General features: G+C 43.3%; 1 protein-coding gene across 1 annotated transcript in view; it reads left to right on the top strand.

The window, feature by feature from the left end:
* Positions 1-24,549, top strand: part of ARCN1 (archain 1 coat protein complex I subunit delta) — a 55,841-nt gene that overhangs the window by 25,925 nt on the left and 5,367 nt on the right. Inside the window, exons 3-9 of the mRNA XM_088443842.1 lie at positions 3,973-4,152; positions 6,438-6,649; positions 6,781-6,945; positions 7,114-7,279; positions 12,737-12,884; positions 14,869-14,977; positions 19,188-19,392. Of these exons, the coding sequence (XP_088299968.1) occupies positions 3,973-4,152; positions 6,438-6,649; positions 6,781-6,945; positions 7,114-7,279; positions 12,737-12,884; positions 14,869-14,977; positions 19,188-19,392 (1,185 nt within the window). The remainder of the gene's footprint in view (positions 1-3,972; positions 4,153-6,437; positions 6,650-6,780; positions 6,946-7,113; positions 7,280-12,736; positions 12,885-14,868; positions 14,978-19,187; positions 19,393-24,549) is intronic.

Raw genomic sequence — 24,549 nt, 5'->3', positions numbered from 1 at the left:
GCAGTCGTCAGCTCGGTCCTTTCCGCCCACAGGGTAGGGCAAAGGGACAGTCTTCCTCTAGACAGGATAATTCCCACATGAGACGGCAGACCAAGAAGCCCTGGTCAGCCAAGCGTCGTGATTTCAAGGCGGATGGTAAGCCCACTACCTGAATGGGCGGGCCTCTCCCTGGGGGGGCTCAGGGATGGAGGCCGACTCCTACAGTTTTCTCAGGCGTGGCATCAGACCACGACAGATACCTGGGTTCGAGAGGTGGTCTCTCAGGATTACACCATCACGTTCTTGAGGCATCCCCCTCAAAGGTTTGTTGGTACAACCCTGCCTTTAGACCTGGTCAGGTCTTCGGCCTTCCGGGAGTCTATTGGGGCCCTCCTGAGGTCGGGAATCATAATCCCCTTCCCTGTGATGCAACAGGGAAGGGGTTATTATTCAAATTTGTTTTTGGTTCAGAAACCCAATGGGTCACACCGCCCAAATTTCGTATGGAAACCCTACGGTCAATTATGCTGGCAATGGAGCCTGGAGATTTTAGGGTCTCCCTGGACATGCATATCTGCATGTTCTGATTGCACGATCCCACCAAAGATTTTTGACAATGGCGGTAGATCAGCAACATTACCAATTTCAGGCTCTACGCTTCGGGCTGGCTACAGCCCCTCGGGTATTTACCAAGATAATGGCAGTAGTATGACTCATCTCAGACGACAAGGGGTCAGGATGCTGCCATATTTGGATGACATCGTGATATTAGCACAATCGCAGGAGTTGTTAAAATGTCATCTACAGATGACCATTGTCTGCCTACAAGAGCACGGCTGGATAATAAATTGGAGAGTCCACTCATTCTCCAACTCAGCGGATAATGCTCTTGGGGGCACTGCTGGACACTCTGGGTCAGAGGATTCTCCTACCATAGGATAAGATTGCGGCACTACAGTCTTGTGTGCGCAGTCTACTCTGCAAACAAAGTGTCAGTTCATCTGGCAATGCAGGTGCTGGCCTCCATGGTATCCAGATTTGATATGGTGGCGTATGCCCAGTTCCACTCCAGGTCCTCATTGGGATAGTCAGTATTATCGGATAAAGTCTCAGATGATCCTCATCTCGCCAGATGTTTGGCTCTCCCTCGGTGGCTGGAGACGACTCATTTAGACAAGGGTCGTCTGTTATGGGTCCCAGATTGGGTACTCCTAACCACGGATGCAAGTCTGTAAGGATGGGGAGCGGTGCCAGGGCGTCACACCTTTCAGGGAAGGTGGACAATCCAGGAAAGTCGCCTACCGATAAATATCTTGGAGCTTAGCAGAGTCGTCGTCAGGACATACACGCCGGAGAACGGGCTCTTCATCTGGATGTCTTTCAACTCCTGGTGGACAAGTGAGGGCTACTAGACGTAGACCTCATGGCGTCACGCTACAAGCACAAGGTCCCCAGGTACGGCTCCAAAATGAGGGACCCCTCAGCCGCCTTTGTGGACTCTCTGGCGGTGAGGTGGAACTTCAGGTTGGCATACCTGTTTCCTATGATATCCCTCCTCCCAAGAGTCGTCAGAAAGTTCAAGCAGGAAAGCGGCAGATTAATACTAATAGCTCCTGCCTGGCCCAGGGTACTTTGGTTCACCGATCTGACATGTCTGTCCGTAGCCAGGCCACTTCTACTGCCTCTACGACGTCCGGATTTGCTAGTGCAGGGTCCCTGCCTGTATCCGGATTTACCTCAGCTGACTTTGACGGCGTGGCTATTGAGGCTTTCGTCTTAAATGCCAAAGATGAGGGCAAGGAAGCCTGCTTCAGCCCGCTTCTATCACAGGATTTGGCTTTCTTATTTTCGTTGGTGTTCCCAAACAAAATATGACCCTAAGGTTTTCAAGGCGCCCCTTTGAACTTTTGGACAAGGTGGACTTAACATGGTTGACAGCGAAGACACATTTTTTTCTCCTCGCTATCTCCTCAGCTTGTAGAGTTTCTGACTTGGCAGCACTGTCCTGTTGCTCTCCCTATTTGATTTTTTTCATCAAAATAGAGCTGTCCTTTGTACTAAGGTGGGTTACCTTCCGAAGGTAGTATCCCGTTTCCATATAAATGACGAAATTGTAGTCCCGGCTTTTCAGTCTTCAAACCTGTCTACATGTGAAGCGTTCCTGGATGTGGTTCGAGCCCTTCGTATCTACGTGGATCGTACCAGCTCCATCAGGAAATCAGATTCGCTCTTTGTGTTGTATGGGTTTCACAAACGAGGGTGGCCAGCTAACAAACAGACTTTGGCTCGCTGGCTGCATATGACTATTGCTCAAGTTTTATATACAGGCTGATCTCCCTGTTCCTAGCAAGGTGACCGCACATTCTATTTGGTCTGTCGAACTGTCGTTGGCGGTTAGACATGGCGCCTCGACTAAACAGCTGTGTAAGGCAGCCACTTGGTCTTCCGTCCATACCTTTATCGAATTCTATGCATTTCATACTTTTGCGTTCCAGGATGCTTCCTTTGGGCAGCGGATTCTCCTCTCTGCTCAGGAGCGTCCCCACCCTTAAGGGAACTGCTTTAGGACGTCCCCATAGGGTTCTGTGGACCCTATGGACCCTGAAGAAGAAAATCAGTTATGGTATAACATACCTTAGATAACTTTTTCTTTGAGGTCGATAGGGTCCACCGAGCACCCTCTCTGGTGCACCTGGCCTCAGTTGGGATCTTTTTTTGTATCACTGATTCCCTCTCCATATTTTTGAGTGTTTCTTGGGTACATTGTACTTTCTTTTCCACTTTCCGTCTCTTTCCATTAGGCTTGTTTACAAACTTAATGCCTGTGGCTGGAGGCGGGGTATATAGGGAGGAGGATCAGTGCACGCTGGGAGCTTTACAGCTGTAGCTATTTGGTGCAATGGATCTCTCCAACTACATACCCCAAGGTAGATTCGGTGGACCCTATGGACGTCGAAGAAAAAGAGTTTGCTAAGGTATGTTATACCATAACTCTGATTTTTAAGCACATAACACATCACCCTGATGTTACTAGCAATCTTAAGGTGCCCACACATAGTGATCTGCACATGATCAGCCGATGTGTACGATTTCCCTTGAAACACTCCCAGGTAGCTCAGCGCACGATCTGCAAACAACTTAGTGTTCAATCTTCATACGATCTCTCCTGCATCAAGGCCTTCACAGTGCATCGGGTCCTAGATTGTCAGATCTGCACGGCATATCTGACGATGCGATGTGCGACCAGCGGGGACGTGCATCGCATTGTGATCGTGAGTGGGGACTCACAATTTACTCACGATTTGGCCATATTTTACGCGATCTGTTGTTCCAATGTGTCGGAATCGGCCAGATCGGGTAAAATATCGCTATGTGTGTGGGCACCTTTATATTAATCCTACCATGATATGAAAAGCACATATATGTGAGGACTGGGTGTATGTTCCTTACCAGTACTGTCTATGTAGGGAAATGTGTATATGGTAATGTGCGGAAATTTTCATCCATTAACACAAATCCCCCTACACAGTGTTTGTTCTCATAATTTCCTCACAGCTCTGAAGCACTAATATCCCTTCCCTGGAAATAACATTTTTGCAATTGTGCATATTTTGCTGTTTGCAAATTGCACCAGCTTCCATTGCGATGTCCTGCCCTTCACTCTCTACCAGTGCTTGCAGATCACCAGACCCGTGACACCAACAGTAATACAATTCTCTCATTTAAACATAAATAAAGGAACAACATCTTTAAATTGTTTTAAAGTTGCCCCACTCCTCATCAGACTAGCCACAGTTTCCTGTAAGAACAGTCCTTTATATTCTCTCAATGACCTTTATAATATCACAATTGTCAATAACTGCTTAACTTTTAATGGCAATTTAATATTATGAACCTCTTGAAATGATTAACCTTATTGTATGTATTTTGACAGTGATCACATGTTTTGTTATGCACAATCTAAATGTAATGTGTAAAACAATCTTTTGCTAGATTCCTGAATACTGTAGAGCTTTGGAGGAGACGGAGATCTCTGATCACTGTTTTGATCTAATATTTGCATTTGATGAAATTGTGGCTTTGGGATACAGAGAAAATGTGAACTTAGCCCAGATCAGAACATTCACTGAGATGGACTCACATGAAGAGAAGGTGTTCCGAGCAGTCAGAGAGGTGAGTGTAACCTGTAAGCCTCCGTGCTGCAAATATTACTTATTCTTTGGGTTCTGGATGAAAATATGAAGGAATTAGTGGCAGATAAAGATGATTGCGTGAATTTGCCATGTAGGTGGGAGTTGTCTGCTTTGTGTACCTGTGTCTTTTTCACCCTCACCACTTTTTATTTATATCAGAATACAATTGTATTATACTCTATATGTATGTGTAATATTATGTAAGCAATTGGTGCATAACATTTTAAGATGATGGTCATCTGTAAAATATAATCTCACTTGTAGCCCAAGACATCTTACATGTGTAAAAGCTATGTAGAAAATAATCACCCCCATTCAAGCACGTTTTCTAACTCAATCAGATTTGCACAATGAGCTCTTCAGATCCAAGCTTGCACCACCAGCCAATTTAAAAACCTGTCTCCATATCCTAAAAGCCTGCACGAGCAGCAGGGTCCAAGTGCCGGAGCAGCCCCCAGCGAGCAGAGTCTACATGGAAGTACAGTATTTCCTCAGTCATTTTGCTGCACAAGCAACAAACGAAGCACCTGGCTCTCACATCTGAGACCCACCTCCAATAATGTGCCAATTGGGAGGTAAAATAATAGTTTGAGGTAAAGAAGTGCAAGACCCTGAGAGCCTGGTTCTCTACAGTCTCCAGCGTATTCTGTGGCCGCTTGCCTAGACTAGGGAGAAGAGAAAACTATAAATGAGTCATAAAGGAACTGGCTGAACAGCCATTTTAATTGGCTTATTACATCTAGTAACCAGTTAGTGGAGGTTTTTTCCACACATTTTTTTGCCTTAAAATGCTCAATCTGCGGTAGTACGTTAAGAGGGATTAATTTGAACATATTTAACATAACCCAAATATCTAGGTACTTGATTTTAGTAGTTTGTTCCAGTTGGACCGAATGAGCTATAGTATTGTTACAAAGGCCCCTTAATGGGGGGATATTAGACTTATACCAATGAATGCACAAGAAAAACCTCCAAATGTGTCCGCCACCACTAACAGGGAAACAGGAACTCTGATGCATCAGACAGGGACAAAAGCATGTCCTGTACGTACAGGGCCACATTATTTATGTCTGCTGCACTTTGAACTAACAGCCGCTAGGCTGAACCAGGGCAGGGTTCAATCGAAACAGCAAACAGATCAGGAATGGCACATGAGAAATAAAGGTGGTGCTCTGTATCTTCCAGCAACCAAAGTCTTGTCTATTGGAGAGGGACAACATAGCAAGGCACACTGCATACAGTCCTTGGAAAGAGAGAAAATCAGTTGTATTGAAATTGGGAGGCACACAGATGAGTAATGAAGGCTGGGCAGCTGGCTAGCAGAGTCAGATGAAGTATTGACGCTGAGCAAGGGGAGAGAAATCGGACACTATGTGGATGTAAAATGGCTCCCATGCAACAATAATGAGGGAGAGCTACCCAGGAAGAAACCCTAACCCCAACAGTAGATAATGGCACCACTTCCCTTAGAACACACCATGGGAATCCCAGACTGTGTGCATCCAGTGATCAGGGCACAAGGGACCAGCCTATTACTGTCACCACACTGTAGCACCAATGTGGGAAAGTCACATCAGCCAGCCTAGTCTGTAAGCAGATACCACGCCATGAGCCAGTAGGAGAAGCCACTAGAAGGAATGGGAAACAAAATCAAAGCAGGGACCTTCACAGCTTCAGGCGGGGTTACAGTCATGATGGCTGAATGGATATACCCTGACGGGAGACGTTATAGCCTGAGGTTACGAACAGAAATGTGCAAAAAGTTGGCCATTTGGCCGCCCAAACGGCACTTTTCGCATCGCTCCTGTTAGGTTAGAATTGGGTGCTTATGGGTGCCCAAAACAATTGAGTTACTCTGTTGGGCTCCCATTAATTATCGCGCGCCCAAAAACACAATTTAATCTCACCCTCTGGCTGGAATTTTGTGTGTGTGTATATACTGTATAATCAACTTCTGGGAGTCATGTCTGCTGCTTTTTGCTTGTAGGAACTCAGGAGGGCAGATTCATTAATTTCATCACTGGGCATGTTGCGACACCCCAGGCAGGACAGAGGAACTGCATACGTTGCGACAGGTGCAGGGTGCTCGAATGAACACTAGGCCACAATTTCTATTAAGTTCAAATATAATTGAATATCTTAAACCTATTTTAATAGTTTCCCTGCTATCTTTTTTGTAATATATCCAGGCTGCATCTTAACACACTTCCCAGACACAGCTTGGAGGATTGCTTCCTTAAATAACTTTCCATATTTTCTCCCCAGACCCAAGAGCGAGAGGCAAAGGCAGAGATGAGACGTAAAGCAAAAGAGCTGCAGCAGGCTAGGAGGGATGCAGAGCGTCAGGGCAAGAAGCCTCCAGGATTTGGAGGTTTTGGAAGCTCTGGCAGTTCCTCGATTTCCAGCAATGCTGCAGCGTTGATAACGGAAAATATAATGGAGCCAGAGAAAACTAAGGCTGCTTCCTTACCCACCAGGTAAGCGTGGTACTTAAATTATAATTGTGTTGTTGACCATGGTCAAGAGATGCTCGGTATGAAAATACTTGGTCTTGATCAGCTGTTGAGTGGAGCACTTAGCTGAAATGTTGCTGTATGTTTTCTTTTAGGCCTTCTGGCTCTAACAAAGCCCTGAAACTTGGGGCCAAAGGAAAGGAAGTAGATAATTTTGTAGACAAGCTCAAATCTGAAGGCGAGACCATTGTTAACCAGTCTACAGGCAAGAGGCCATCAGAAGCTGCAAAAGTCTTGCCCCCACCTACCAACTTAGAGAGGTAAGTGCAAGGACCTGTAACCTGCATTACTTTATTATTAAACCAAGTGTCTTAATATAGAAATACAACTCTGTATTTATTTACAGGTTCCTTATTTTCCCATACCTAATTAATTAGCTTGCTAAGACAAGTGAGGTCTTTATGTAACAAAATATCCCTCTCTTTTAGTGTTCATTTGAAGATTGAGGAGAAAATATCTTTAACCTGCAGCAGGGATGGAGGGCTACAGAATATGGAAGTCCATGGACTCATTATGCTTAGAGTGACTGATGAGAAGGTTGGGAGGATCCGTGTACATGTTGACAATGAGGACAAGAAAGGGGTGCAACTTCAGGTGAGGAGTTCGAAGTACTGACCATAGCTTTAAACCTTTTAAAATATGATGAACTAGCGACCCGCCCTCATTTCGCATGGGAGCAATTCTGAATATATACGGTGATTAGTCTTTTTTAACCGAGGTCTTATAAGATTGCCTTGTAGATGACATTAGTTGTTTTTCCTCCTGATGTCAACACGAAAAGATTCTGTTTTGACGTAACACACAAAAGGACCACGTAAAGTTGTCCATAAGGAAAAAACGCCTCCAATTAGGTCAACCCCAGCCACGTTAAGTGTCTGTCCCTGTGTTTTACTTATTGTCATGCCAAAGCAGGTTCTTACTGGGAATTGGACTCGTTTTGAAATAAAAGAATCGTTTTTCACATAAATTAAATCGGAACGGTAAAAAAAGGGAAACTAACATTTTGTATCAGTAAACAGGGCTCACATATGTTTTATCTGGTTTCCCCAGAAAAATGTATCAATCTCTACATGGTATAAAATAAAATCCATCGCTGTGATATATCTTTAACGGTTTACAGAGTGTGAGTCCTTTTTTTTTTTCCGTTGACTTGCTTCATTAAAACAGTCACTGCTCAACTCCCTTCTGTCACACATTAATGTTTCATACACCTAATCCTTCCTTGACAAACGCTCTATAGAATATTGAAAACTGCATCAAAATCCATCTAGTGGTTTCCAGATCAGCCCGAACAAATACAGACACCTACCAGGAACTTTATTTTATACCTGTATATATTTTATTTTTTTCTTCTGGTGTAATTAGGGGAGGGGGGCTGAACTGAAATATGTGTAATTGTAAGGTTACAAGATGAACGTTCCATTTATTATTCTAAGCTAGATTTGAATGTATGGATGTAACATGTACTTTAGAGAATATATAAATACTATTATTTAGTATAACTATGAAAAATAACTACTATAAATAACTATTTATTAATAGTAGTCATCTATGTAGCTTAGGAAGGAAAATAAAAATATGTGCCAGAAGTTGTTGTGTTTGTAGGAAACTACCAAAGATGGTCAACAGATGTTGTAATTAGATGCAGAGTTCCAACTTAGTAACTGAAAAATATATGCATAGATTGCATACATATAGTACACACAGTCTAACTGTGGCTCTGGCACTCATGTGAAACTCAAGCAATGAAACCCCGTTGCCGCCTTATGTCTAGTAGTATACAGCAATATACTTTTAGAGGCGGCACTCAGGTGTAAAAAGGTACAAAAACTGACCTATGTTTTCCAATACTTCTTTCTTCATGGAAAGCACAGGATCGTTTTTGAGTCTTTAAGAGACTGAACTGTGTACCCCTTTCAGGGGGAAGCTACTAAATGATGCTCAGCTCTTAGCAATTCCGTGTACAAGACAACTAGGCAATGGAGGTTCACTGAAACATCCTAGGAAAATAAAAAGCTGATTTAAGAAACTTTGTTTCCTCATGAACAGTACTTAAATAAAATGTGCCTATGGCTTCAGTCTCAAGTATGGGCAGAAACTTCATTAGGTTACGCAAGAGAAAATAAATAGGCTGTATTAATGTAAAAGCATTGAAGTGATGCAAAAATGTATTTCATTTTTGAAGCTTATCTGGATGCAGTGCAGAAGTATGGCTCTAGCAATAGTCACCAGTAGTACTTATGGCTAAACCTGCATGGAATCTTCTGGGTTGCAGGATCTCTAGGTATGCCGAGGCATACATGCTCACCACTCAAAACATATTAGTTTGCAACATCCTCAATTAAGACTACAAGATCCAATTCCACTCTATACCTAGAGAGAATAACTTCATGAAAAGTTCCATCCTCTCCAGTGGAACTGAAGGCATTAATGAACAATTTACAGACTCTGTAGGAGGAAAAATTTCTTTCTCTTTTCCCTTTTGGCGGCTTACAGTTGTGCCCTCATACATGTCCACAAACGCCACACAGCACGACTTGCCTAGCGTGAGTGAGCCGCCAGGTCCCATACTACTCTGCCAGCGTTGGGCGTCTTTGTTTTTTTTTTGTTTGCTGAAATTGCGTCTTAAATCGCAATGCAATACGACCAGAACACCAGCAGACTGCCTATTTTATTTGTGCAATCTATTTTTATTAAAGGTTCCAAAAAGAAAACCTACAGATATACAGAATCATGAAAAAACTAGTAAATACATTTCAAAATGTATACAAATTGGAAACCAGTATGAAAATTATATAAAAAAAATAAACTAACTATATTGAATAACAAAAAGAAGAAAGAATAGAGAAAGAAAAGTACAGAAGGAGTATCAGATGGGGATGGGGGGGAGGGGATAGGGGTGGGTCGTCTTATATTAAAAGAGTAATTTTAGCCCAAAATAGGGAAGCCAAAACATATTACGGGATAGAAACTGTTGGAGACATATAATTTTTATATTCTGCCGAGGTTTTATATTCTAACCATGGAAGCCAGGTAATAGTGAAAGAAGAAGGCCTATTGGTGGACAGGGGAAAAATATCCTCCACTGACAAATAATAATCAAGTCTCTCGAACCAATCTTTACGGGTGGGTGGGTTACAGGAATGCCAAAAAGTTGGGATGACCGCACCCGCTGCATTACTTAGATGGCACAGTAAGGACTTCTTATAGCATCCCAGTGAGGAATGTGCATAATTCAGTAGCCAGGATGCTGGATCAGTAGGGACAGGGGCACCTAAAATTTGTTGTGAGATGGAGATAACCTCTGACCAGAAATTAGATAACTGAGGGCAATCCCACCAAATATTATGTAGTGATCCTAGGGCTTTGAGGCATCTCCAGCAAGAGTTGGATTTCGTTAGGAACATTGCATGGAGTAGAGTAGGGTGTCTATACCATATCATATTGAGTTTCCTTGATAGACGAGCAAACTGAACTACAGTGAGTTTTGAGGAATATAGTTTGCCACTCTTGCTCTGTGAGGGAGATACCCAAATCTAGGGCCTCATTTACTAACGAGTTTTATCACCAAAACGAGTGATAAATGTCACTGTGTATGATAAAGGCTGCTCCAGCCAATCACCTCCCAACTGTCCCACTGTTAGAAAAATGACAGTTGGGAGCTGATTGGCTGGAGCACCATTTATCATACACAGTGAAATTTATCACTCATTTTGGGGATAAAACTCGTTAGTAAATGGAGGCCCTAATTCCCATTTTTTTAGCCCAAGGAGGGATGCAAGAGGTAGGGTTGGTTAGGTGTATCTGGTAGATGGCAGAAATTGTGTGGGAGGCAGTTGTTGGTGACTGCCTATTTTATTTGATAGGTGACACTTCTGGTTCATACACAACGAAACTTGGAATGAAAAAAGCTGCGTCCGCTATATTGTAGTACTTCGTATACAGAGACTCAGTTGCACACAGATATACAAGTGTCACATACAAAATAATCGTCAGTCTCCTGGTGCATCACATTGCGACTTCGACGCATTTTCGGAAAAAAAATGTGCCTGCAGCAAAGATGTATAAGGACACATCTGTATATTCCAACTTTTTTTGGTAGAAAAAGCCTTGGGGCTTCCGAACAATTCTCAATCTGAGGCCGCTCAATCCATTTCTTTATGCAAGACATTATGTTATGGAGTCAGCCCTTTCTTCAGGCAGTGGTGGAATTAAACATCGGTAACTCAGTAGATCTACAGGATTTGTATCGCCACACTCTACTTAGAGCTAAAACATCGTCAGTTTTTCAGATGTTTTGTGTTTGTACACTTCTAGTTCATGTTTCTCCCATTTCGAAATGTCCATTTTTTTCAAGAACTTTTACCAAAGTGCTGGTAGATCTTCTGGTCTCTCTAAGGAAACAAGCAGTCACGGTAGGTCTCCTAGGAAAATTCTCATCCACTACAAGCATTCTTCCGTGGGCAAGTTAGCATATCCAAACTGTCACTTAGACCTACTCATTCAGAGGATTAGAAATCCAACTTTTTTAGATCAAGTTATCATGCTTACAAATATTGCATGGAAATCCCTTGGATAGTAACAGGATCTAAGACTAAAAAGATAATGGAGTGTCCCTCTTAAGACTAGAATAGACCGTCCTCCCCTCAATCTCCAGCTCCTAAGGTTTGAGGCTCTCATCTACATATAGTAGTGTTAGTAGTATGGCTCCAGAACTACAAACTACTGCATGCAAACATCTGGGAAATGAGGGGAGTGTGGCATGCAACTCCAGCATTTACAAGACACAAACATCCCCAGTAACTGAACAATAGTTACTTTTCTAAATTAAATGACGGAAGTTTCTATGATCACGTCATGAAAAGAAGAAAGTTTGATAGGCCCTGCATTGCACGTTGCAGACAAAGACCACAAGATAGCGGATTACTTCAGGGTATATCAAGTACATAAAGGAGAAAGTTTGGGCTCCCTCAAATAGATCAGGATGACTGCTTCAAACACCAAAGTAATTGTGTTATCCCAGAACAAAGGTAATTGATGTTGTGTCAAACTTTGACCTAGAGTATATATGTTCCATATTTCCCCTCTCATTGGCCATGTTCTATTAAAGAAGTAGAAGACGTCATAGAAGCTATATAATTTTGGCTTTGCCGCAAATTAGGGAATACTTCTGGAGCAGCCTTAAGCTGGCCACACACTAGAACAACTTACATCCAACCAGCCAACTTGTTGATTGGTTGGAATGAAAATCTGGTAAGTAATGAGAGTAAATGATGATCAGCAATTTACTCCTAAATGCCAGAAAACAGATGAAAATGGTCTTTCAGACAAGTTTGTTAAATGTTTGATCTAAACTATTTGTTCATACAACAGTTTTGGTCCATTTTTGGAGCAAGTTGCTGATTGTATTTCTTACCAGATTTTCATTCCAACCAATCTACTAGTTGGCTGGTTGGACAGATAATCTTTAGATGTGTGGCCAGCTTTAGTCTCTGCTATTTTACCAGACCTTCTACATCAGGGACTTGGCTTAGAGAGCATGTAGATTGAATGGCCATCATAGAGGAGTCTGACAAAGTGATTTGAGAGGTTACTTTCTGCTCTGGTGCTTCTAGCACATTCAGCTGATACAACAAACTTCTGAGATACAGACCATGTATCCAGAGTATACTAAAAGCATCAGAGCAGAGAGCAACACCACAGGCAGCAAAGAGGAACTGCATGGGTTGTGACAGGTGCAGGGTGCTAGAATGAACTCTACATACATTACAGGTTGGTTTTGCCTTTTTTTTTAATTATTGCTGCTTTAAATCTACAGGGAATTGTGGCAGTTCCTGTTACTTTTGGGCCACAGTATTCACTTAGAATTTTTTTTTATTGTAATAGTTATCCATAAACTTTGTATTGGGATATAAATAGTTTATTTACAAAGTTATTCCTTGCATAAACAATTGCAAATGTTCTTTTTGGACAGTATTTCTAAGGGTAGTAATCTAATCCAGTTATCAATAACTTGTGTTCACTGCCAGCATAAATTCTTTCATATTGCAGACTCATCCCAACGTGGACAAAAAACTCTTCACGTCAGACTCCTTGATTGGACTGAAAAATCCTGATAAATCTTTCCCCCTTAATAGTGATGTTGGAGTCTTAAAGTGGCGACTACAGACAACCGATGAAGCCTTTATACCTCTTACCAGTGAGTTTACAGGGTGTTTAATTATGTTTTCAATGGCAAAGGAAGCGTTTTACATGTGGAGTCCATTTATGAAATCAGGCTTTTAGCTACATAAAGACTTTGCTCTGCCACGCATATTGGAGTGCACAGTGTTCACCTTTGTACCTGAAAAAGGAAGATGGAACAAAAAAAATACAAATTAATTGAAAATAAATAAAAATCTGCAAACCGGCAAATTATATCACTTTAAAACACCATAAATCTGCTGTGTAGTAGTTATTATACAGTGTTAAGAAGCCAGGGCAAGATAAGTTCTCATAAACTTATAGAAGGGAAGTCTGTATATAGCTAAGTTTATGTCCTCCAAATGCTTTTATCGTTGCTAATTATCATTAATGTGCATTGGTGAAAACAAGCCCAGAAGAAAGCTTTTGTCCTATATATAACACAGTTGTGTAAGCTATTATAGTGATAAGTTCTTTTCTCCTCTCCTTGTCTAATCCGCCTTCCTTCCATGGGGCTTGGTTTGTTCAAAACTACTCAGACAGCCTTTGGGGTGTATAGAGGAAGAGGAGCCTGAGCTAAAGTACCAATTGTGAAAGTGCCCAGACTCCTCCCTCCACTCACTATACTCAAAGGGATCTAATAACCTACCAGGAATCGGAGAAAAGGATTTAACGGAAGTAAAAAAAAAACAACTCAAGAATACGGATTTTCAACTGGAGAAAATGAATAAAATATAGCGGGCATCTAATTTGTGTCTGACAGGTAATGGAGAAATGGGCACATTCGTTTTTTTTTATGTCGATTTATAGAAGTAATTAGTGTAAATAATCATGGGATAAAATTAGGAGATGTAGAATAAAAGAGAATAAAATTTGCCATGAAGTTGATAAAACTTAGGCTAAAGATGTCAATCTTCATGGAGACCTTTGCGTGCACTGTACATTTAGACAAGGCTAGAGATAAAGGCACCAGGCTAAAGGTGCCAATCTTCATGGAGACCTTTGCGTGCACTGTACATTTAGACAAGGCTAGAGATAAGGGACCAGACTAAAGGAACGCTCTCTTTACATCAGTGTTGCCAGTTTCTGTAAGTGTGGGTGTGAGGCTTATGGAGGTAGATGATATCTGCCACTGCACTGTAAAAGGTAACCTATTCACTGGTAGTGTAGAAATGTACTTTTAAAATTAATTGGTTAAATATTATTATTATCCTTTATTTATATGGCACCACAAGTGTTCCGCAGCGCCTTACATGGTACATAGAACTAATAAGTGAACAAGAAACAAGTAACTTACAGTACATTACAGTGCAGGACAAGGACACGATTTATATACCTTGCTGCAATAGCGATTAAGCACTCACAATAAGCAGCCGGGAGTTAGCAGTCACGTGTTAGGTGCCCTTATGGGGAGTAAAGAGAAGCACATGAGGGAAGAGGTCCCTGCTCGTGAGAGCTTACATTCTAAAGGGGAGGGGCAGACAGACAGGCGTGACACAGAAGGGGAAGATAGGGAGGAAAGAGCAAATGATGTAATGCCCGATGCTACCAGCACGTAAGGTTAATTCACAGCACTCAGAAATGTGGCAAACATGAATTTTAAATGTACATTTTAAAATGATGTTTAATAGTTTTCTCACCCTGGTTGTTTTCTCACTGTGGTGGTGCAGTGAGGATTGGTGCTGCAATCGAGGGGGACTAGAGAGATGTGGGGGACGGGTTCTCCATCCTTGGTGGAGGTGTGACAGGAGCCTCTGTACCCATGTATATTTGCTCCAAATTCTAGCCTACTATTATTACTACACTAGTTGGTGCTTGCTGTTTTCCTTGGCATCACAGAACTACTACAACTATTTGATTATTATTGGAGTGTCTTTTTACATTAATCTGGATATCCGTTGAATTATTTTTTCCTTTATTCAGCTATACTGTACTTTGTTCATGTCAAAGTAAAATGATAAAATACAATTCTGTATGTAAAATTTCTTCTTGATCTCTAGTTAACTGCTGGCCTTCAGAGAGTGGGAACGGCTGTGATGTAAATATAGAGTATGAACTTCAAGAGGACAAACTTGAGCTGAATGATGTGGTTATTACAATCCCATTACCGTAAGTGATGCAGATATAAAGTATATTCATTTGTTTTGCTGTAAACTAAAACCAGCTTAATGAATTTGCAAAGCATTACTGTTCCAACGTCTTTTCTTTTTAAGGCACACGTAAGAAATTCTCCCTGAAATGACACATATCAATAAGTCTGCTAACACCTGTGGTCATCCCTTTTTTCCCTTCATCTGTGGGGACACTGGTATAGAGTACAGTGGCAGGAGCTTAGGCACTTTTCACATTTACCAACCCCCCCCCCCCCCCCCAATTCCAGCTCATCTCCCTTTATGCTTCCCATTGTTTCGCTCATGAATTATCAAAGGATTTGAAAGATTTCCACCCGTCAGCCATAACATTAACACCACCTTCCTGATATTGTGTGAGTCCTTCTTGTGCAGCTAAAACTTCAGTAGTAGTTCCTTTAAGTCCTGTAAGTTGCGAGGTGGTGCAGCCATGGCTCGGAATTTTTTCCAGCACACCTCATTGATGCTTGATTGGATTCAGATCTGGGCAAATTGGAGACCAAGTCAACCCCTTGTACTCTGTCATGTGCCCCCAAACCATTCCTGAACAATTTGTGGAGTGTGGCTTAGCATTTTATCCTGCTGAAAGAGGCTAACGGGGAATACTTTTGCCACAAAGGCGTATACTTTAGTCTGCAACAATGTTTAGGTAGGTGGTATGTGTCAAAGTAATATCCACATGAATGCTAGGACCCAAGGTTTCCTAGCAGAACATTGCCCAGAGCATCACACTACCTCTGCCGGCTTACCTTATTCCCATAGTGCATACTGGCGCCATTTCTTACCCAGATAAATTATGCACATCCGGATGTCAACATGATGTACAAGAAAACCTCATTCATCAGACCAGTCCACCTTCTTCCATTGCTTCATGGTCCAGTTCTGACGCTCACGTAACCATTGTATGCACATTTGTCGGTGGACAGGGGTCATCATGGGCACTCTGACTGGTCTACGATTACACAGCCCCATACGCAACAAACTGTGATGCACTGTGTGTTCTGACACCGTTCTATAACAGCCAGCATTAACGTTTTCAGCTCTTTGTGATACAGATCAGAACAGATGGGCTAGCTTTCGCTCCTATCAATGATCCTTGCGTGCCCATAACCCTGTTGCCAGTTCACCGGCTGTCCTTCCTTGAACCACTTTTGGTAGGTAATAACCACTGCGTATAGGTAACACCCCCACAAGACCTGCTGTTTTGGAGATACGCTGACCCAGTCGTCAAGCCATCAAAGTCTTTCAGAGCCTTACTCTTATCCTTATAAATTTTTCCTGCTTCCAATACATCAACTTCAAGAATTGACTGTTCATTTGCTGCCTATTATTTCCCACCTCTTGACAGGTGACATTGTATCGAGATAATCAAAGTTATTACTTTCCCTGTAGTTTGTTTTAATGTTATTGGTGAGTTATCTGGTGTGAAAAGAATGGGTTTCCTACTTTTTGCTTGGACCAATTACTGTTCTTGCAGGAAGATCTGGAATTTGTTTTAAAACTCTGCTCTTTATAAGTTCAGGTCTCTGCCCTCTCGTTTTTATTTTTCATAAACTGCATAACTTCAGTCAGCATTAATACCTGTGCTGGCTCCATACATCCTCCCCTTTAACTCCTTGGAATCTCAACCTGATGCATACAACCTTACAGCATGCCCCTTTTGATCCAATGGATTTGGTACCGTTTCTTACCTGAAAGACTGCTTTCCTGTTGATTATTTCTACAGATATGATAGTTTCACTTGGGGCTCTGTCTTATAGGTCTCCATTTGTCATCTGTGATGACTGGAATGTGCTTAGGACTAATATTTCCTTTCAGCCCACGGTGGTTTCCAACTCCCATCTGACTCAGGACATAGTGATCTGGCCATAGACCACTATAAGTCTCCAGAAGAAGAGGGTTCTCTGTGCTCTGTGGACATTGTAAAATCATTGAGGTTCTATGGGCCTGATTCAGAGATTTACGTATTTCCAGAGCCGCAAACAAGCTGCTGTGCAAATCCGTCCATCTCAGATGCAAATGCCGAAGGAGATGTCGGACATCTCCTTGCTGCATTTGCGAACCCACCACTGCGACCAACGTTGAAGGCTAGGATCTCCATCGGAACCATCGCGACCGGTTGCCCCTCCGGTCAGGCTGCGGGAGCTGAAGCTTCCCGCAGCCTGGCTGGTGCCTGATCAGTCAAGAGGCCAGGAATCTGTCTGCCGACGCAGACCCTGGCCTCATCCCTCCAGGAAAACTGAGGCAACACACCTCTGCCCAACCAACACTGCAGCATGTCTGTCATGCTGCAGCTTGGGGGTGCTGCGAGTGAGATCACAGGACCCGTTCTGCACATGCGTAGAGCAGGTCCTGCGCACGCGCAGACCCCTAAACTTCGGAGATATGCGTTCATGCTTGGATGAACGTACATCTCTCAATCAGGCCCTATGTCCATAGATCGCTGGCATTGTGTAGGACAGTCCTTTACAATGTCCACAAGAGATATTGACTAGTGTTTAACAGACAACTGCCAGATGGATTGTTTCAATTCACCAGTCTTCCATTGAGGTAGAACAATATGAAAATGTGAGGTACTTTCACCAAATCTATGGGTGCATCTTGGCTATACAGCTGTGCCGGGTGGCCACATGGTCTTTGGTGCATCCATTCACAAAATCCTACAGATTGAAAATATTACTGTCTAAATATGCACCACAACTTGTGTGTGCAGCCTATAGGCATAGCTTTGGGACAACATTTTTAGGTGCTGAATCAGGCGTAAGCAGTCCCTTCCGTGTCTGTGTCTATTGGTGGTCGACTTTATGTAAATGCTGCTACAAAGTCCTTCGCTGGTGTACATCTGTGCGTATGACTGTGTGAAGACTGAGACGCCCCCTTTCAGCATCTGAATACACTGAAATACTGATTGATGCGTCTTTAGATGCACCGTCAGTCGCACTGTGGCAGGTGCAGTTTCTCCATCCTAGTATGGCCTCCTATGTGAGTGGCCAGCACCGAAAAGGGGGCGTGGCCATGAAGAAAGGGGTTGTCTTTAAGACGCGCCCCCTTTTCATCACTCTTGGGGCGTGCACGGCACTTACGAACATGCTGGGTCGCCCTCAAGTTCTCCTGTGTCAGTGAATAGATGCCGGGCATGCACCCGGCATCCATTCAGTGGCGGTGACCGGTGCATTGCTATTTGTCTGCAAGCCCGCAAGTGGGGATGGCACTCGGCAGGTTGTTTGGGGTGCTATAAGGGTAGGGCGCATTCTGCCCTTTTGAAATCGGGCAGGGTGCGGCACCCCGCTAAAAGAGCCTAGCGGGAACGCTATGTGTACGCAACCACTTTCTCCCATAACACGCACATAAGACAGCCTGCCTCCATGCGTATGGTAAGCCAGGAACACCCATTACCTTTTCTATGCATTTCTCTGTGCGTGCGTCTGAGACTCTGTATGGACCATTCGTGAAACATGCGTAGTACGACATGGACACATGCGCAGGCCCTAAATATCATCTGACCCCTCAATCACACGTTTACATAACACATCAGTCCTTTCCCATCTTATTGCAATAACTGCATGCTTGTACTGTTCATCTCTTTGTCTCACTAGTATTGTATTGCTTGAATAATGGAAACTAATTTCCAAGTCTATTTAAATCGGTTATTTGCACCTTGGAATACCGTATATATTAGTCACAAAATCTGTGATGGCAAATCAGCACTGTGTGGTTACGTCTTGATTCCACCCAAAATATAGTCTGTAAAATCCCTATTTTATAGACTTCTCCATGTTATAAAACGACTACAGTTTGGGAGCAATACTCTGTCACACGTTTATCTCTACACTGAAAACAAAGCTCTGGTCATTTCTAACATTGACACTTATATGATACAGACTCTGTGCTGTCTAATAAGCGCAGCCAATAAGGGAGCAAAGTGGATAGAGCTGGAGTAAGTGTGAGTTCTCCTGATTTGCAGAGATCTGTTATGTATGACCCACATCATGTAGCTAGTTGGGTGGGGGTCCCCTAAACATGTTTAGTCGGTGGAATTATCCTTATTTATATTTTTCCATTAACTAAAGAATAAGAACAAGTTATAAATTATTTTTTTTATTATTCTCTACTTCTAGCACGGTCCTTTCTACCATTGTTCTCCCTGATGTGTGTGTGTTGTACATTTTTTATATTTTATTTGACAACAGGTCCGGGGTGGGGGCTCCAATAATTGGAGACATAGATGGGGAATACCACCATGATAGCAGAAGGAATACACTAGAGTGGACTTTGCCGGTTATTGACTCCAAAAACAAGTCTGGAAGTCTGGAATTCAGCATTGCTGGTCACCCCAATGACTTCTTCCCAGTGACCGTGTCCTTTGTATCCAAGAAGAACTACTGTAACCTGCAGGTTAGAACATAATGTCCTCTTACCTTCTCTCTGAATGGGTCCTTGTATTTTAATGTTCGCTCAGGTGCTTTTTAGGGATTAAAAGATAATATATACATTATTATTATGATATTATATTAAAAAAAAAAAATTTCTTTCAATGTAATAAGTCATTTGTATTGTTTACCCTTGTGATTGCAACACATCCAAATTCTTCTGGACCTGCTGTCTGGAGACATTTGAAATGTTTGCCTCCCTTGTTTGAACACATTAGGATATCTATAATCTGACTAGTGATTCCATTGACATACGATTATGGGCTAGATGTATCAAAGGATTATTGTGGTAAAACCTCTGAAAAAATGTCATTTCCTTGGGTATTACCTCATCTATATAGGTTCTCTGTATGAGAAGGATGCGCATCTTATGTTGGAAATATGCAACACAGCAGTATCTATAGGTTTTTATAGGGTTACGGTATGGAAAAGTGGTCTGGCACATGCACAGCCCAATTGTCGTGCATGCCCATTACTTCACCTGGATTATAAACCCAGAAGTGTTGGCATCGCCAGGACAGCTGGGTATCGCGGCATTGTCCCGCAAAGAAGAAAAGCACAAATGGACGTTCCTGCAATTGAGTAGATGAAGATGGACCTTAAAGATTTCATTATAAATGTGATCATTAATACATCTCACCCTTTATCTGTAAAATTATAAGACCTTTTTCTGTGAGACTTTCCTAAACAAAAATTAGCAGGGACTTGTGGTTGTGCACTCTAGGAAAATTACCATCCATTCCATGCAACGCAGTTTATGTGCACTTAGGCACCCACTAGTGCATAGCGGTACTCCATTAGCATGGCTTCTCCACCTATGTGTAGCTAGATCATTTTTGGACTGGCAGAGTGGAACAGTAGTACCAGAATGTTTTGCAGAGACTACTAGTCATTGCTCTCAAAATGGATTGTAAGTGTGAAATTCTGGTAAGGAAAAGACTAGCATTATTGAATATGGGAGGTTGATTACATATAAATGATTTTTTAATAATATATTTGCATATGCAACAGGATTTAGATAAAGATTAGATATGTGGAAAAGGATAGTTCTAAGTAGGGAAGGACATTGGAAGCCGATGGTTAGCAACCATTGATCTCTATTTGATGGAAGTACTTTTTCCATCGAATTGCGGGTATTCGATGGTTGCCAGCCACCGGATGCAGCTTTAATATGCTCACTTCATGTGTCCGCAGCTGAGCTAATGTGTGCATGCGCAAAGCTCTAATCGTGCATGCAACACGGTCAGATTTGTCAGATCATCGATTTTGTTGAATGATAATGAAACCATTGAACGATTTCATCAACGATGAACGATTTTTGACAGTATTAAAATTAATGAAATCGTCCAAATCTGTCTGCAAACAGTCTGTCAGATATCGTTATCTGACATGTGGGAATGCGCATCGTTGGTCGATGCGTGCCCTACATGTCAACTATATGAACGATTTTTACAATCGTTATCGTTCATACCTTTAAGAAAATCTGACCGTGTGTATGCAGCATAACTGTTTCTGTGCATGTGCACAGTATAACTATCATTGGTTATACCATTGAATAGTTGTGATGGCTATTAACATTGCGTGAATTTGTCAGAAGCCTGGCAACCATTCGATGTTGGGCTTCCGATGTCCATCCCTAGTTCTTAATCGAGAATGATATCTGATATCTAAGCAGTGTACTTAAGGGGTGGGGTAAATAGTTTTCTTCTTAACTTCATTAACTCTCTTCTTCGAAGTCCATAGGGCTCCACAGGGAGACCTTGGGGTGTACGTGGTAGTTGAGGACCGGGCACCGAACAGTTAAAGCCTTGCTTCCAGGATGCAACGGTCCTTCCCCCTATAATCCGCTACCGAGTCAGAGGCACTTTAGTTTAGTCTGTGCCCGGCCACCATTATAACAGTGGGCTGCTTCAGCAGCCCAAAAGCTTTTATTATGATTTTCTTTATTTTACATTTATTCTTCTGAGCGGGCAGCAGCAGACTGTCTGTGGGACGTCTGTGCTGCCGCTCCATCACCCCTACGGGCGCCGCAATGCCAGCTCCACCTGGTGCTCTCGGCGAGCATCCCGGGGACCTTGCTAGCCGGCCCCGCGGACATACACAGACTGCATCCCAGTTTCTATGGGGACAGGTAAGTCGGGTCACCGCTTGCGGGTGGTGCTGAGGGTGAACACTGGCTCCGACCACGTGATCCACTAGACCACCAGGGTACATATGGGGCGGGAATCCAGTGTCCTGGTGGTTATCAGCATGGGGAGGTCAGCTTTCCCTATTACAGCGGCCATCTTCTACAGGCTCAGCCACAGTTCTCTCAGGGAAATGCTGGATCCGGTTCCCCTACATACCTCTGCCTGGAGATAGGTTATTTTTCCTCATCTTTACCCTAACATACAGGTGTATTCAGGGTTTTCTGTACCTCACATTTCTTGCATTTGTGAAATCTGTCACATAGTTACTGCACTGTGCCATAGTTTGTGCTGTCGGTCCTGCAGCTTGCCCAAGCATAAGACAGGATCAGTGTATTGCAATCCCACTTGTATATCACATACCTAGTGGTTGCATATTACTCAGTGCCATATTGTGTGCTATACTACTCTGCAGCTATGTCTAGCAAAGGCAAGAGTTGCAAGCAAGTAGCTGCACCAATGCTGCTCTCATGCAAATTATGTGATGCAGGCTTAAATGAGGAAGATTTAATACAGAATGGTCTATGTGCTAAGTGGTATACCCCAGGCCCATCAGACTCAGCTCAGGAGCCTCCAAGGGCTTCCTTTTCTCAGGTGCTGGCCACTATTGCGGACCGTCTAGCAGTCCCGGCTATAATTGCCACAACAGGTGCAAGCAATACAGGTACCTCCTATGCCCCCTCCATGGGTTTACATACTTTATAACTCAGTACAAAGTCTGGCAGCTACCTCTACAGCCTTTCAAAATATGTTGCAAGGTGAGAAGCCCCTACCCAGTAACACTACTAAGCGTCCTGTGGTATCTTCACAGTCTACGCAGCTCTCAGATTCTGAGTTGTCATCTGAGTAGGCAAGAAGCAGAAATTCAGTCTAAAATTAATATACCTGCTTTGGCGCGAGCGGTTAGATCTATCTTACAAATAGAAGATGATGAGCCCGCCACCAAATGAAAGCACCCACTATTTAAAAAACAAAAAGTGGATTCAGCAGAGTTTCCCCTCTCGTATCAACTAGTTGAGTACTTGGCAGATGCCTAGTGAGAGGTTTTAGCCCCAAAAACGCCTGACCTCGTTATCCTTTTCCTGCAGACCATTGTGCAAGATGGGAGACTCCCCCCGTGGTGGATTCCCATGTTACGCATTTGATTAAAAACGCTACATTTACCTATCCCTACAGTTTCTTCACTAAAGGACCCTACGGATAGAAAGATTGAAACTGGCCTTAAATCTGTGTACTCTTTCAGGCACCATTGCTTGCCCGACCATGGCTATTGCATGGGTAGCTAAAGCAATTGAGAGCTCGGCAGACGCCCTTCAAGAATCTTTTTCCCTCAGATGCTGGATCAGATGTCTTATGTAGCTCACATAAGAGATGCAGCTTCATATGTTGGAGAAGCGTCCTTGGATGCCAGTCTCCTAGCTTTTAGATCTAGAGCTTCGGCCACGGTGGTGTCTTCCCACCGCATTCTGTGGCTGCGGTCATGGAAGGCAGATGTAGATTCTAAAAGAGCCTTAGAAGCATTACCTTATGATGGGGAGATCTTGTTTGGCCAGACTTAGACAAGATTGTAGCCACGTTAGCAGCATCAAAGACTGCCTTTCTGCCTTCAGCAGCTACCGCATCAACTAGTTGAGTACTTGGCAGATGCCTAGTGAGAGGTTTTAGCCCCAAAAACGCCTGACCTCGTTATCCTTTTCCTGCAGACCATTGTGCAAGATGGGAGACTCCCCCCGGGGTGGATTCCCATGATGGGGAGATCTTGTTTGGCCAGACTTAGACAAGATTGTAGCCACGTTAGCAGCATCAAAGACTGCCTTTCTGCCTTCAGCAGCTACCGCAAAACCTAGGACAACATCCTTTAGGTCCTTTCATCCCCAAGGATAGCCTAAGGGTCAGTCCTTTCCTTGGCTGTCGGCTTCAACTAGGGCCACTAAGCCTAAGACCAGACGTCCTGCTTCAAAATCCGAGGACAAGCCTTCAGCTTAACGGGGCGGGCCTCCCCCCGGGGGACTCCAGATTAGGAGGCCGACGTCAGTTTGCCCAGTGCTGGCGTCAAACCACCACAGACGCTTGAGTAAGAGAAGTGGTCTCCCATGGGTACGCGCTTTCTAAGACTGCCACCCCACCAATTTTTCTAAACATGCCCTCCATCAGACCTGAACAGGGCCCTGCTCATCCAGAAAGCCATTCAGTCCTTGCTTCAAGCAGGGGTTATAGTTCCAGTCCCGCTATCACAGCGAGGGAATGATTCTTATTCTACTTTTTCTGGTTCAGAAGCCAAATGGGACTCATCAGCCTATCCTCAACCTCAAATCCCTGAAAAAGTTCATCAGGGTACCCAGGTTCAGGATGGAAACCCTATGCTCTACTATCCTAGCTATAGAACCTGAAGACTTTATGGTATCTCTGGATATTCAGGAAGCTTACCTACATGTACCTATAGCGCTCTCTCCTTAGCAATATCTCCAGTTTGCTATACTACAGCAACACTTCCAATGTCAGGCTCTACCCTTTGGGCTGTCTACATCTCCACAGGTCCTTACCAAGATTATGGCTATCATGGCGGCCCACCTGCGTGGTCAGGGGTCCGGCTGCTACCATACCTGGATGACCTCTTTCTCTTAGCAAGCTTCCCAGAGGTGCTTCAACGCCATCTTCAGGTAACCATTGCCTTCCTACAAAAGCTTAGCTGGTTAATCAACTGGAAGATATCCTTCATGAATCCTTCACAAAGGATGGTTCATCTGGGAGCTCTTTTGGATTCTCAGGATCAGAGAATCTTCCTGACAGCAGACAAGATCTCCGCACTGCAAATATGTGTGCGCACATTCCTACGCAGTCGCCGAGTGTCAGTCCACTCAGCAATGCAAGTTCTAGGATCCATGGTGTCCACCTTCGACATGGTGGAGTACGCTCAGTTCCACTCCAGGCCCCTG

The sequence above is a fragment of the Taudactylus pleione genome, unplaced genomic scaffold, assembly GCF_031769625.1.
Source record: "Taudactylus pleione unplaced genomic scaffold, aTauple2 ptg000334l, whole genome shotgun sequence".
In the NCBI taxonomy this organism is placed as follows: Eukaryota; Metazoa; Chordata; class Amphibia; order Anura; family Myobatrachidae; genus Taudactylus; species Taudactylus pleione.
Note: the sequence above shows the minus strand (reverse complement) of the source record. Positions and strands in the feature narration are given on the sequence as shown.